This window comes from Acinonyx jubatus, chromosome D4, assembly GCF_027475565.1.
Source record: "Acinonyx jubatus isolate Ajub_Pintada_27869175 chromosome D4, VMU_Ajub_asm_v1.0, whole genome shotgun sequence".
NCBI lineage: Eukaryota > Metazoa > Chordata > Mammalia > Carnivora > Felidae > Acinonyx > Acinonyx jubatus.
This window is the reverse complement of record NC_069391.1, coordinates 36,202,102-36,218,008: the sequence shown is the minus strand read 5'-3', so window position 1 is coordinate 36,218,008 and position 15,907 is coordinate 36,202,102. Positions and strand designations below refer to the sequence as shown.

Below are 15,907 nucleotides of genomic sequence, written 5' to 3'. Positions count from 1 at the left end.
AGAAAGAGAGGCACTTTTAAAACCAGTGGACCCTCTCAAACATTCCCCAAAACAGCTGTGGGGGTAAGGGGTGGAGTGGGGACCCACCTCCAAATTATATCTTAAACGAAATCTAAACTCAACCTGAGATTCAAGGCTCTCCGTATCTAGATACACAAGCATTCCAACCCTCACCTTTTCCTAATAGGAATTGGTACTTAAACTGTACATCAAAGACATATAGGGGCTACATGTGCTACATGAGCTTTGGTGGCGAATCTGTCCCTCGGTCCCCTGTTAGGGGACCATGTCTTGGTCAGTGCCCCTCAGATTTTAAGGGAGGTCGGGTTGACCCGGGTGCCTTCTTTGGATGTGAGGCAGAAAGGATATTAAGAAGCTCATTCAGGGTAAAGAGAAGTGAAAGGGAGAGGTCCCTTTGGTTCAGGCTTGGACTTGCAAGTCTTGGAAAGGTCCGTCTCCTTTCTGAGCCTCAGTGACCCCCAGCCGCTAAGTTCGCGTGGTGTTAGAGGCGTTGTAAGAGCCCTTCCAGCTCTGACATCGTCTGATTGGGGAACGCTGGCTGCGGGACTCCGCTACACAAGCCGTCACACAGCTGTGTCCTAACAAAGAGCCGGGGTCTCGGGAATGTTCCCGCCCCCAGCAGGTTTTGGAACCTCCCAGAGGCCGAGGGGCGGGGCCTGAGCGCGCCGCAGCCAATCACTAAAGGTCCAGGGCGCCGGGGCGGGGCCTCCGCGAGCAGCCGCGGCGGCCCGGCTGGGTCCGAGCATCCCGTGGCTCCGGACCCCCTGGCCCGGACATGGCGGTCGTCCCGGCCTCCCGGCGAGGCGCGCTGCTGCTTCTCCTGGCCGTGGCGGAGGTCGCGGAGGTGGCAGGGGGCCTGGCCCCGGGCAGTGCGGGTGAGTAACTGCTGGAGCAACGGTTCGGGGCGGTCCGGGGCGGCCGCCTCAGCTCTCCAAGATGGCGCGGAGCAGGGGGCGGGGGTGCGCGCGACCCCCAGACCTGGACCTAGTGCGGTGACCCAGGGTCCGGAGGTCCCAGCGGGCGGGAGGGGGCGTCGAGACGGGACGAGCGAGGAGCCCTCCTCACTCCCGCTCTGTCCGCCGCGGTCATCTGCTGCCCTGGGAACAGTGACCCGGGTTCGAGGCCTTGCTCTGTCACCCACAGGGCAGGGGCCCCCGTCACGGCCCTCAACCCCACACCGGGCTCAGGTCTCTGTCAGAAGAGGGTGAAATGCCTTCGCCCGGAACGGTGGCGAGGGTTGGATGGGATTTCCGAGGTGCAGGCGCCTTACCGCCGCCCTGGCCAGTTGTAACTTGACCCTCGGTTCAGTAAGGCAGACCTCGGGCGGCGAGCGTTGATGGGGCCCACAGCCTGCCAGGTTCAAGTCTCTGAAGAGAATCGGCCCGAGCCTGCTAAATCCACTTCTGCTGCCACCCGCGGTGGGTGCACTGTGTGTCCAAGGCAGCGCTGTGCTCTGGCGGGAGACAGATTAAAAATCAGTAAACTCTGCTTTCGGGGTGGGGGGTGGGGGGCGGCTAGCAGGCTTAAGGAGAGCTGTGTTCTTGCACTTGAGGAATTAAACCAAGAATGGATAAGAAGTTGTTCAGTGCTGGTAGAGTATCTCCCACGTGCCGGGCTTTAGGAGTTGATGCCAACTCCTGCCCTCTGTGAGCTCTCTGGCCAGGAGGTGGGGTACCGCCGGACACAAGCCGCTGGAATTCAAGGCCAGAGTGTCCAGAGGAGATGGAAGGCTGTGGGTGCACAGAGGGAGAGAGATGACATCCATCGAGGGTAGGAGGAAAATTGAGGGATCCTCCAACTGCGCACACATTGAAAGATGGCTGGGATTTATACATGCAGAGTGGTGGGGATGTGCATTGCCTACAGGCAGAGACACGTAGAAAGAGCAAAATCAATCCCAACAAGGTTTTAAGGCAGTTTACAATGTTAAAAGTTTCTTTTTTGTTTTTGTTTTAAGAAAATAAAGTATTTAAAGGTGGGCGAGAATTGTGTCAGGAACTTGGGATTAGATAGTTAATTGTAATGGGGTTCCAAATTTAGCTGTCAGTTAGAAATCAAAGGAGAGGAAGAGAGAAAATAGGAATATGCTGTGTATTCTTGGCTAAGTCAGCTTACCTTTCTGGGCCCCATTTTTTCTCATTAAGTTGATCTAAAGCATTTCAAAGTTATGGCCCATAGAATACTAGTTGTCCATTCTCATCCCACAACCAGTTGATTCTGTGGGAAATATTAGAGTGGAGTAATTAAGAATATCTGAACAAGTTACTTAGCCTTAATCTTTCTGTGTGTTAATATCCACAGATACTATATACGGTACCTTTTGGATTTTATTGTGAGAATTAATTGAATTTAGAATAGCATATAGTAAGCACTGAAATGTTACCTATTACATATGTTTGGGAAACACTGCACATTGTACCCTTCTCTTATAAATTCACAAAACATGTTAGAGTCACGATAAAGGGTCCAAAGATGCTATAGTAAAGAAACTTGTTTGCTGGGGGAATGGGAAAAAGACTGCTAATAGGTATGAAGTTTCTTTTAACAAAAATGAAAATGTTCTGAAATTAAGTAGTAGTGATGGTTGCACAACTCCATGAATATACTAAAAACAACTGAATTGTACATTTTACCTTTTTAAGTTTGCTTATTTATTTAAATTTTTTAGATGTTTATTTATTTTTGACAGAGATAGAGAGACAGAGCATGAGTGGGGGAAGGAAGGGCAGGGAGAGAGGGAGACACAGCATCTGAAGCAGGCTCTAGGCTCTGAGCTGTCAGCACACAGCCCGACCCGGGGCTCGAACTCACAGACCACAAGATCATGACCTGAGCTGAAGTCAGACGCTCAACCGACTGAGCCACCCAGGCGCCCCTAGTTTGTTTATTTATTTTGAGAAAGACAGAGATAGAGTAAGCCAAGAGTGGCAGAGAGAGAGAGGGAGAGAGAGAATCCAAAGCAGGCTCCGAGCTGCCAGCCATGGAACCTGTTGTGGGGCTCGAACCCATGAACCATGAGATTATGACCTGAGTGGAAACCAAGAGACTTAACCGATTGAGCCGCTCAGGCGCCCTGAATTGTATGCTTTAAAAGGGTGAGTTTAGGGAGAGCCTGGCTGGCTCAGCTAGTAGAGCATGTGACTCTCCATCTCCAGTTGTAAGTTCAAGACCCAGGTTGGGTGTAGAGATTACTTAAAAGGATATCTTTAAAAAATAAGTAAAAGTCAAAAGGTGAATTTAGTGGTCATGATTGTTAATGTATAAGCTAAGGCATATTAAAATTTTTAAGAGTTTATTTGAGCAAAAATTGATTTGAATCCAATAGCACTGAATGGTAAGTGACAGGAGCTGGAGGAAAGATTTTCATAGAGAAGATGTGGAAGCAAAGCAAGGAAATTATTTGATTGGCTATAGGTTAAGAAGTTGCCTTATCCAGAAAGCCCAGGTGGCTGTTTGTAATTGGTTGACCTTAGGTTTCGATTTCTTAATCTTGAGGTATTATAAACTTAGGTTTTGGCCTGTATAAATAGGCTACTGAGGCATTAAAACCACCTCAGTCTAATGGCCTTCTTGTTTAATTAATGTAACCTGATTTGTATCTCAACAATTATAGAAAAAAAGAGATTCGTTTGCTTATAGAGCTCTTTTTTTGTTCATGACACCTAAAGGATGCTTTAGAAAACGCCGGGCTAGATAATTTCTAAAGACCCTTCCAGCTCTAAAAGTCCATGACAGCATAGAGTTTGCATTGTTTGATAAAAAAAAAAAAAAAAAAAAAAAAAATTCAACTTTGAGCTAAAAGTGAGATTTGTCCCTTGTACTAAATTCTAGGAAGCATGTATTGCCTGGTCCTTACATAAAAGATATTGAATAATGCAATGGACAAAAGCTTCCACTATGGATTTCAATCCTAAATAAAAATTGAGAACAAAATATTAAATTGTATTTCACTGAAGGCCTGCCTGGCTTTTATTCCTGATCAGTCTTCTTTTTCCTCTCCAAGACTGGGTACTTGTGTATCCTCTGGTATAAGGCTTTACAAGTATTATTTGTTCTTAGAGATATTTATTGCATTCCTGGGGGTGGAGGTGAAGGAATGATATTACTTAGTCAGTGATTATTTTGTCTTGTGAAGTTTGGCCACACCTCTACATTGGAGTAGTGCCACTCTTCCTATCCCAGTGTACTTTCCAATCTCAGCCCCACACGCTGCCCCCCTACCCCTGCCCATTTCTAATGTTCTCTTTGAAGGATGGGATAGGACCCTATGCTCAGATCTCAGGCTCTGTGTGTCATGGCACCTAATAGTAGCTCTGTTTCTATTTAAGATGTTTTGTAATGGTATGAAAGAAGGAAAGATGTAACATTAAGGGCTAAATTTCAGTAAGTTGACATTTAAGGAATTATGTAATAGCCTAGAATCCTGAAAAAGAATGTAATGAATTTTAAGTTAGAAAAAAGCAAACACTATCTAGAGGAAAGTAATAAAAAACAGATTCTCTTCACAAAGACATATCTTGGCCCACATTGTGGAAAGAGCTAGGATTGGTGATAGACCAGATATAACAGTTTATTCTGGTGTGCTGAAAAAAGTTCCTGTGTCATATCCCTAGATTTAAGCAGTTTCAATAATCATACTTTTCACCAAAAGTGTGCCTCTTCTAGACAAAAAGTGGGACAATGTCAAGGAGGTGGTTATTATATACTTGAAATGTAGTGGGGTTTTTTTTGTTTTTTTGTTTTTTAAAAAAATTTTTTTTTAACGTTTATTTATTTTTGGGACAGAGAGAGACAGAGCATGAACGGGGGAGGGGCAGAGAGAGAGGGAGACACAGAATCGGAAACAGGCTCCAGGCTCTGAGCCATCAGCCCAGAGCCTGACGCGGGGCTCGAACTCACGGACCGCGAGATCATGACCTGGCTGAAGTTGGACGCTTAACCGACTGCGCCACCCAGGCGCCCCGAAATGTAGTTTTTAAAAGAACAAAGCATACTGCACGAGTTTGTCCATTTGAAAAATACTTATTGAGTGTTTGCTACATGTCAGGTGCTGTTCTAGATACAGGTTTGCTGCTCTCAAGGAGTTTCCATTCTACCAGAGGAGAGATAGACAATCAACAGATAAATAAAATGATTTTTGATAGTGTTAAGTATGCTATGAAGGAAACCAGCTGATAACAGAATTGTGTGAGTAGAGGGGGGAGTTCTTTACATAGTGATGAGAAGAGAGGCCTCTTTGAAAAGGTAAAGTTCAGCAGCAAAATCTGAAGACTAAAGGTCTTAAGAAAGACAGAGATAGAGACCAGAAAGTGCAGAGGCTCTAAGGCAAGAAGGAACTGTTTGGTTGCAGCATAGGGCGCAGGAGAGTAGGCTAGAGCTAATGATGCTGAGCCTTGCAAAAAGCCACATAAGGATTATTGTGCATTATTTTATTGTGCAGAAAGAAACTGGTAGACTATTATGTAAGAGATATAAGCTTTGATTTATATTTTAGATCACTCTAGCTGCTGAATGAAAAAAAATGTGATTATGGTAGGGTAAGAGTAAAAGCAGGTTGACTAGAAGACCTCTGTAGTAGTTGAAGCAGGAGATAATGGTGACTTAGAGTGAAGTGATGGTGGGGATAGAAGAGGAGAAGTTCAAGATATATTGCTGATGGATTGGATGTGGGAAGTGAGGGAAGGAAAAATTAAAGATTATTTGTAGATTTTTTACCTTGAGCAATTTTGTAAAACATGATGCCATTTACTGAAGTTGGGAAGATGGGTAGGAGCAGATTAGAGGAGAGTTGGCAGGTGAGCCAAGAGCATCAAAAGTTCTGTTTTTGTATATGTTTAAGATAGATATTAGGAATAACTGCCCTAGGTCTATTGCTCATTAAGCTAAATTTCATACCTGTCAGTAATCCATTAAGCAAATATTTGTTAAGCTGTTAATAGTGCCAGACACTGTGATAGGCACCAGATACGAAGTGATATGCAAAAACAGACATAATCTCTGCTTTCATGGGGTTTATCGTTTAGTAGGAAATTCAGACATTAAATATCACCAATGTATGTATATCTGCATTGCTAACATTATGTGATTATAGTAGTATGTATCAGTTTATATTCTAAATCTGGAGAGTATTTCTGAGGAAAAATGTGATTTAGTCAAATATATAGCACATAATGTGATAGGTGCTGTAAAGCACACAGATAACATGAAGACATCAAGAAAAGTATAGTATTAAGAGAAACTTTCTCATTATGGAATATACCACTGGGAGCCAGACTTTATACTTTTAGGTTCTTTGTTTTATAGATGGGAGGCCTGCAGCATAGAATGAGCAAAGGAGTTATCCAAGAATACTGGCTATTAGCATCCGTGAGGAGGACCTTAAGGAGAGTCATTTGCTTTAGTTGTTTCGTAATGATGAATGTCTAGGTTAAGGGTTTTTTGACCCCCTAAGGGAACAGAAACCAAGGTAGCTCAGGATTGGGGGCTAGTTGTGTAGCATCTAACAGGGAGACACAGGGAAATCCAAAGGTAGGAAATTCAGCAGAGCAGCCCTGAGGGCTGCTATGGGAACTGGAAAGCTGCCAGGAGCTAAGACTGCTGTTAGGGACAGTCTCTCTCTACCTTTCATAGCTTCTCGGTGCATCTCTTGCATTTCCCACTCACTCTCCACCAACCAGCTTCTTCTTTTTACTCATCGTTTCTGTACTACCATAAAATTTCAGCTTCCCCTGCCCCAACTCTTCTTGACCTATGGCTTCAGGGCCCATCCCCAGCTGGCTGCATACTTCTGTGCCTGCGTATGTGATTGTCCAATTTATCTTTTGTTCTAGGCCAAAACCTCTTATGATATTGCTAAATTATGGGTTAGTCACCATATGAAATGTGGTACTAAAGTGTTATGGTGGGAGAAATAAAACTTTTTGTACCTTTTGCTGGTAAAAGTCTTTGTATAACTAGGAAATTGTTACTTATTAACCAGTGAATAACATTTTTTGAGCTGAACATTATGCTAAATGGATACAAGAAGTTTACAGTCAAACTGGGGATACCATAAGTACACACATGATATGGTTAGAGAAGATTGAAATGTTAAGGTTGCCAGTTCTGACTAGAATATCAGGGCCAAAAAATCAAACAGAGCTTGGAGTTATTGGTACTAAGAGTTGAGGTAGGATTTAAAAGTTGAAAGTATTTGGGATTTTGGGATTTAGGTCAGCAGGGAAAGGGCACTAAGCATTTCAGTCAGAAGGCAGTGTTCAAGGTAACTATAGGCTTTCCTTGTTGAAAAATAATAGAAGGTCAGGGAAGGTAAGGTTAAAGGAAGATTTGCAAAGTTTAGAATTGGAATCGCAAGAGGCCATTGTGGGCCCTTTATTAGAAGAGTGACATTATGAAAGGTCTATGTGGCAGTCATATTGGTAATTGGGAGGGGGAAGGGAGTTATTACCAGAAGACTTTGGGCTGCCCTCTGTAATCCCATATTGTCAGAATTATCAGAAGGTTTTTGAAAAGACTAGAAAGAAATATGTCAAAATGTCAACATAGGTTCTGGCAAGACAGTGGGACTATAGATCATTGTTCTTTTTACTTTCCAAAGCTTGGAGTTTCTTAGTGAAAAAAAAAGAATTATTTTAAAAATTTAAATGGATATAATTGGCTGTTTGGCAGGCAATGGAGAAGGATATCTGTAACTTGCCAATAATTCAGAAAAAAATACGTATATCTTTCTAGATAAATAAAGCAGTATGACAAAATGTTAGCAATGTTGAATGCAGATAGTGCGTATATGGGTAATCACTTTACTGTTTGGCTCTTCCTTAGGTGATAATATATTTTGTATTTAAACCCAAACATACACATACCTTTAAAGGAGTAAGTATAATGATTGCAAGAATGTACTTATAAGTTGAAGATGTAGTTGTCATTTAAATGCTTTAAAAGTGTCAATTTCCAGGCTGTTTTGAAAATAAAAATATGATTAAAAGTAAGATCAGAGGCACCTGGGTGGCTCAGTCGGTGGAGTGTCCAACTCGATTTCTGCTCAGGTCAAGATTCCAGGGTTGTAAGAATGAGCCTTACATCAGGCTCTGGCCTGAGCTTGGAGCCTACTTGAGATTCTCTCTCTCCCTCTGCCCCATGCCCCAGCTTACGCACATATGCACTCTCTCTGTCTCAAATTTTTTAAAAAAATGTTAAAAAAGAAAGTAAGATCAGCTTTTAAATGTTTTATTTATTTATTGCTTTAAATGTTTATTTATTTATTTTGAGAGAGAGAGTGAAAGAGTGCACTTGCAGGCGAGTGAGTGCGAGCAGGGGAGGGGCAGAGAGAGAATCCCAAGCAGGCTTCAGGCTGTCAGCACTGAGCCCAAGGTGGGGCTCTGTCCCACCAACCCAACCATGAGATCATGACCTGAGCCTAAATCAAGAGTTGGTTGCTCAAACAACTCAGCCACCCAGGCGCCCCAAGATCAGTTTTTTGTTAACATGTCTTTTTTATTTAGAATGACCTTTTCTAGTATCAGCTCAGATTTAGTTTTTTTCTCAACAGTGCGGGATATATATATATATATATATATATATATATATATATATATATATTCTGTTTTAGTAATTCTTTAGGAAGACATTAATTAGGAGGAATCTTTATTTTCTTTAGAAAAGAAAACAAGAATAGCTTTTAATTAACTAAATTGAATTATAGCTTTTAGGAGGTTTTTGTGGCAAAATTCCTTTTAACTTCAAAAATCCTATAATTCTATGAATATTTTAGTTTTAGATTAGGGTGTGTATTTGTTGTTTTAAGTGCTGGTTGGTCTTAGAAGTTGCATTTTTCCCTTGTGGCTGGAGCATGTGCTTCCTGCTTACTTGCCTATCTTTAGTACACATGTGACCCAAACTATTAGCCAAACCTTGATGTTTCTAATTATTAGGTAATTCTGCTTGCATGTTTCTAGATTGTACCTCCTTAAAGCCAATATATATGTCTTTTAGCAATCTGTTTGGGTTTTTGTTTTATTAATTTTATAATTACAGACTCTTGGAATAAGAGTGCAAAATATGATACTTGTCCTTATGTGTCGTTAATGAGGATAACACCTGAGCTTTGTATTTTCATAATGTGAATATCAAATTTTATTTTGAACTAATTTACCTTTATCTGTTCCATTCCATTTCATGCAAATAAGCAGGTTTTAAACTACTTTTCTTGAAGAATAAGAAATTAGTTTAAAAACAAATTATAAATACAAAGTATTTTTAGAATCCATTGCCATATAAAAACATAAGGCTTTGGAGAGTTTTTTTGGATTCTAATTGTTAAATGACCCAATTAACCCATTTTAATAGCTCTAAAAAAGACAAAGACCTTTAATTACCACGTTAATTGCATTTGAATCCCTTCTCCCCATTCTTAATGAAGGCATATGAATTGATGTCTATTTGAAGACATTTATTTCTTGAAAAATATGCAGTGTTAAAGATTCTAACAAGTTTCAAAGGAAGGAAAATGTGCGCCAATGTAATAATGGCTAAGGTTAAGAAGAGGGTACGGAAAATGTGATGGAGTTTAGGTCCCCTGAGCCTGTTCATGGAGGGTGGCAGCCCTCTCAAGGGAGGAAATGCACTATTACAGAGGAATGCTCCATTGGGAGGGGGAAGGGAGTTATTACCAGAAGACTTTGGGCTGCCCTCTGTAATCCCATATTGTCAGAATTATCAGAAGGCTTTTGAAAAGAGTAGAAAGAAATATGTCAAAATGTCAACATAGGTTCTGGCAAGACAGTGGGACTATAGATCATTGTTCTTTTTATTTTCTAAAGCTTGGAGTTTCTTAGTGAAAAAAAAGAATTATTTTAAAAATTTAACTTTGGGGGTCACTACATTGTAAATTTGACCTTAACTATTAAATAGGAAAAAAATAGGCTTTTATATTTATGTTTTTAATAAAACTTTCCATTGTTATTGGACTTTTAATTATAACACATTTTGTTTCTGTTCTGAAATAGACCTTTGCTCCAAGAAACTGTTTTTCAAAAATCCCCAGGCCCAAATCAGACTCTTGTCTGCCTGATTGTTTACTTTTTGCTAAGCTTGTGCTTATTGGGACCATATGTTATCCTGAGTTATCTTTGCTCACGATCAGCTGGATTTTTTGCCCTCAAATGACCTTTGTGTTAGAGGCTAGTAGAAAGTGGCAATTTCTACAGGACTTCAAAAGAGTACATCATTATCACACAGGAGAGCCTTTTTTGTGTTTTGTTTTTCTTTTTCCTACCTGCCCTCCCCATTCTAATGAGTAATGAGGCTGGGGACATAACTAAATCTTAGAAGATGGGGGTGGGGGGAAGCTTAGCATGGCATGGCAGGGAAGAAAGGGTGTTTTGAGAAAGCCTCACGAGTGATTGCCCCCCTTTCCCCTCGAATTAAAGTTTCTAAGAAAGTAACTATAGCTTTACAAACAAGGGACTTTTTCTTCTTCTGATTTAGTGACGTTTTTATATTCTTCAGAATTTGTAAGTCAAGCGTTTAGAACTTGAAGCCACTTTTTTTTTTCATAGAAATAATATTGGAAAGCCAGCCCCACAATCGTCTTCTATGGAACAAAACTATAGTAATATGCCAGTAGTATCATATACTCTGACACTGTTTTATAGAGAACAATTTCCAGTTTTGAATGTAGAAGGCTTTCCTTGTAAGATCTAAAGAGGACTTATCTTATTCATCTATTTATTCTTTCCTTCCCCCGCATACAAATCCTACCTTCACTAAAAAAGCTCTTCTTTCATCTGCTTTGTGTAATGAAATTGTATAGATTGCATTTGAAGAGATATGTTGCAAATTTCTGTTTTAAACTATTGTATCAGATCCAGCTGTCTGAAATATTTTCATCTTCTTGTCTCTTTTGACAGCCCCTGATCAATCCAGCTAGCTGTATCTTTTTTCCAGTCAGGTCCACTCTAGAATAATAACATGTCCCTGCTGATTATCTTTATAGCCAATTTATGCATTTCCTTAGGCTTGTAATTCTGCTTGGCAACATTTCTCCTTTCCTCTAATTTCATGTTTCTCAAATTGGTATTCTGAAATTTAGTAAGTGGCATGAAAAAAATGTTCTGTGCTCTGAGAAGTCTGTCTACTTGGATCCCTTTTTGGGAGATTAATAATATATAAACATATTAAAGGCTTTGGTCCTGCAGTAAGTAATTCTCTGTAACTTTTTTTAGTCCTTATTTCCCAGTTTATTTGAACATGAAATTTTTCTCCTGAGGGATAGATATTAAAAGTCATGAGTAGAATACAAGTTTGAGGGACCTATTTATAGTTGCCTTTCTCTATTCTCTGAAGTGACTGTTCCACACTTCTACAATTTCACCTCAAGCCCCCAACCCCATCTCAACCCTTTTTGTTTTCAAACCTAATCTGTGTTTCACTAAAAAAAAAAATGGAGGCTGTCAGCTTTCCTCTTAATTTATTAGTGAGTGACCTTATATCCTACCCTCTTGTCTAGACTTTGTTCTACCATCAGACTGGATAAAGTCAGAGAACATAACATTTATTCACTGTTGTATCCCTAGCCCCAAACTCAGTGCCTTTTCTTTAACCCACATCCCTTTCCGGCAATCACCTCATTTCTCGAATCTCCTATTTCATCCACAACTGTGTGTATGACAGTTCAGTTCTGACACTAACCACCCAGAGTTAGAACAGACTCTACAGGTTAAAGGGCATGATGCCGAACAACACAACACTTAGCCCAGATACGAGCCGCCCTTAGGAGTCCCCAGGCCACCCACACTTCTGAACAACTGGCTATAAATCCGGGCTTCCCACAACCACCCCAGAATCAGTAATTCACTAGAATGATGCATAGAGCTCAGGGAAGCGTGATAGTTATGATCACAGTTTTATTATCAAGGATACAAATCAGGAAGACCAGTCAAATGAAGAGACATACACAGGATGAGGTCTGGGAGGAAATGCAGAGCTTCTGTGCCTTCTCCTCATAGAATCACCCTCTTGGCACACTAGCATCTTCACCAACTAGAAAAGGTCCCCTGAGCTTTGATATCTAGTATTCATTAGAATTCCATCATATAGATAGATATGGTTGATTGGATTATTGGCCATATGGTTGAACTTGATGTCCATTTCCCTCTCCTGCTGGAGGTTGGGCTGATGTCCTGTGGCTCAAAGCCCCAGCCTTCTAAACATAAGGCTAGTGTTTCTGGCTAGGCCAGTCCCCATCCTGAAGCTATCTGAGGGGGGAGTCCACCTCACTAGCATAACAAAGATACAGCTATTACTCTAGAAATTCCCAGGATTTAGAGTCTTTCTCCAAGGAATCAGGGACCAAGGCCAACTAAAAAGGGGGAGGGAGGGTTTTCTTAACTTGATCCTGCTTCCTCCTGTAACTGCTACTCTCTTTTTCCCTCCCATTTCTGCCAGACTTCTTGAGAGCCTATATTTGTTGTTTATACTTCCACACCTCTGGTTTACTCCTTAGTATCATTCACTTCTTCTCCACAGAATACCTTTTGAGGATTACTAAGTGGCCATTTCCTTTTTTGATTCTTCAATCTAACTTGTATGTTTGGGTGCATGACACTACTCCCTCTTCTTAATGCTACTCTCTCGAGGCTGACCTACCCCTCTGACTGTTGCATCTCTGTCTCTTTCCTTGTTCCTTCCCGTATCTCAGATTTTGTGTTTTTTGAATTTGGTGCTGTGGTCACTTCTCACTAGAACTCTCCCTAGACAATGTCACTCGTTTCCATGTACTGTACCTCCTTTATACTGATGACTTCCAAATTGGATCTTTAGGCTTGACTTTACCTGCAATCCAGGCTTGAATTTTCTGATTTTACTGGAATTTCCATCTGGGTGTCCGATAGGAACCTTATATTTAACATGTCCAAAACAAAATTCACTTCCTTTTTATCGCTTAGTCTTACATTATAAGCACAATAATAGAATCTAGCCTATAGAGTAATTATAAGGATTGAATGAGGTGTAATGCATAAAGCAAATTTAGTAAAATTCTGGCACACAGAAACTATGTATGACCATCTCCCCTGTTAGCCTGCAAGCTTCTTTAGGGCAGGGACCATGTCCTCAAACCCAGCACTGGCCTTGGCTTGTGATAGGTATGTGGTAAAAGTTTGTTGAGTTAAAATGAATAATAATCTGTTGAATAAGTGTTTTGTGTAGCCATCTGATTTAATTTAATCATCTTTTTAAATTAACAGTGGGCAACATCTGGTGTTTATTTTTTCTCCTAGGTGCACTGTGTTGTAATCATTCAAAGGATAACCAAATGTGCCATGACGTATGTGAACAGGTAAGCTTATGTAATAATTGTTAAGGCTATTGGTTATGTAACTGTTTATGTGAAGTATAATTGTTTCGGAGAAATCTGTTGGACAGCACCTTAACCAAGTGATCACAGTTCACATCACCAGTAATGGAACAAATTAATGTGTGTCTGCTGACATGATGCACTGAAAAGGAGCACAGCATCTTTAGTAGGATTCCTGCGAAAAATGCATAACCTGAATCATTGAGGAAACAATAGGGCAAACCAAGATTGAGGGATATTCCTCAAAACAACAGCCTGAAGTCTTCAAAGTTATCAGTGTCAAGAAACTTCAAGATTAAAGGGAACTACAGAGATATGACACTAAATGCAATATGTGATCCTGGAATTTAAAAAAAAATGCTATCAATAACGTTATTGGATTAAATTGGTGAAATTTGAATATGGGCTCTAGTAATAATGTATCAATGCTGTGATCCTAAATTTGGTGATTGTATTGCAGTGACATAGGACAGTGTCCTTGCTCTTGGGAGATAACATGCTGGGATTTAGGAATAAATGATCATGTCTGTAATGAATTATAAAATGTTCCAAAATAGCAATAATATCTGTGTATGTAGACAGAGTTAAAGCAAATGTTGCAAAATGTTAACAGTGAGTAATCTACATGAAGACTATGTGGGTGTTGTACTGCTCTTCAAACTTTACTGTGAATTTGAATTTTTCTGGTTGAACCTTTTAAGTAAAATTCCACTGAGACAATACCTGGTCATAAAGTCTGCCTTTCTTTCATCCCCTTGGTTGTGTAGTGCTGGCCTTGGCACTTGAGAATGAATGGCCTCAATTGCCTTTTAAAGAGTTTTCAATAATGTAGATTTTGTCATTGCCTAAAATTTAGAGAGCTGCCTAACTGGGATTAAAACTTCCCTCAAACAATATTGTGAATTTAGAAAGATTTTGCAAGATACTCTCTAATTATAAAACAAGACAGTGACTCAGCTCATCTAGGTAACTGCTAGAGACTTCATGTCAAAACAATATAGCAAATTAAGTTTTCTGCAAATTTACTGCCAGAACAGTAGCTTTTAAAAGCAGAAATGGTCCCTAGATAGTGTCACCATAAGGGAGCTTTTAAAATAGTTCTGCTGCTTTTGGAAACACTGCTTTCCTAACTTTGCTTATTTAATGAATAAATCTGGTCATTTATCCTGTAGAGTTTCTCACAATCTGAATTATGCTGTTTGTAACCCATGATATCATTTAATGTGTTCCTCTTTCCTCTGTATGTCTTAGTAAGTGGTAGGTAGATTTAAAGCAGGGCTATCCAGAGAGCTTTCTGCAGTGATGAAAATATTCTGTATCTGTGTGATCCAATATAGTAGCCACAGCTATATGTGCCAGGTAAACATTTGAAATGTGTTTAAAGAAGTTGAGGAAAGGTGTGCCTAGGTGGCTCAGCCAGTTAAGCATCACTTTTGGTTTGGGCTCAGATCATGATCTCATCGTGGGTTCAAGCTCTGAGTCAGGCTCCTCACTGACAGTGTGGGGCCTGCTTGAGATTCTGTCTCTCCCTCCCTCTCTCTCTGCCCTACCCCACTTGTTTGCACTTACTCTCTCTGTCTCTCAAAATAAATAAATAAACTTAAAAAAAAAGAGATTGAAGAGAAAGAGAAGTTTGAGGAACTGAGTTTAAATTTTATTTGATTTTAACTGATTTGAGTTTGAATTTAGATGGTCACACATGGCTAGCAGTTACCTAATGAGACAAGTCCAGAGGCTTGATAAGATTCAGGTTAGGTTTTTGTTTTGTTTTGTTTGTTCAGCAGATCTTACTTATAATGTTTGTGTCTGGTTGTCTCTTTTTGTAATTAACACTACAGCCATTCTTGATAATTGCCTAAATGCATTAATTCACTAGGGGTTGCAAAATGGTGATATTCTGGCTCTTGTCACTTATTAATTATAGTTGATAGTTTGGGAGAAAAATGGCTATTAAAACTAACTGGAGATAAATCCTTTTTCATTGTCCTTAGCATTCATGGATTTCACAGTCTTGACTATTTGCAGGTAACCATGAAGTTCTGTCTGATACATGTAATGGTTTATAATTTACTGAGACATCAAATTGTAATCACATTAATTAAAGTTCTATTTTGGAAGAGAGCCAGTTAGCCTGGTGAACAAACTTGTCAGCTCCTCAGCATCTTTATTAAAAATGACTTTGTGCCTCCTGAAATCACTGCTGCACTATATGATAACTAACTTGGATGTAAATTAAAAAAAATAAATTAAATAAAAATGAAAAAATAAAATAAAAGCCCCTACCACCCCACCATGACTTTGTCTCTATTTAATGCCATTTTATGGAAGTTTGTGCCATAATGCTATTCACAAATTTGTTCGTCACTAATATCAAGGATATGACATAATCTCTTTTACATTGTCATCAGTTAACTAAAAGCAGTTTATAGAACAGTTTAGAATGAAATTTTTTTTTCTTTTCTGTTTTCTTCTTTCTTTTTCTCCTTTGTTCTCCAACAGATTTGGTAGCCGGTTTTCTCCATTTTTGGTCAT

At 40.0% G+C, this 15,907-nt stretch overlaps 1 protein-coding gene across 2 annotated transcripts in view; it reads left to right on the top strand.

Annotated features, from left to right (window-relative positions):
* The first annotated feature begins 705 nt into the window (after positions 1-705).
* The window catches only part of RECK (reversion inducing cysteine rich protein with kazal motifs), an 85,877-nt gene continuing 70,675 nt past the window's right edge, over positions 706-15,907 (top strand). For both annotated transcript variants that reach the window (XM_053204929.1, XM_027039432.2), the window contains exons 1-2: positions 706-896; positions 13,299-13,357. In XM_053204929.1, the coding sequence (XP_053060904.1) occupies positions 797-896; positions 13,299-13,357 (159 nt within the window). In that variant the 5' untranslated portion in view covers positions 706-796. The remainder of the gene's footprint in view (positions 897-13,298; positions 13,358-15,907) is intronic.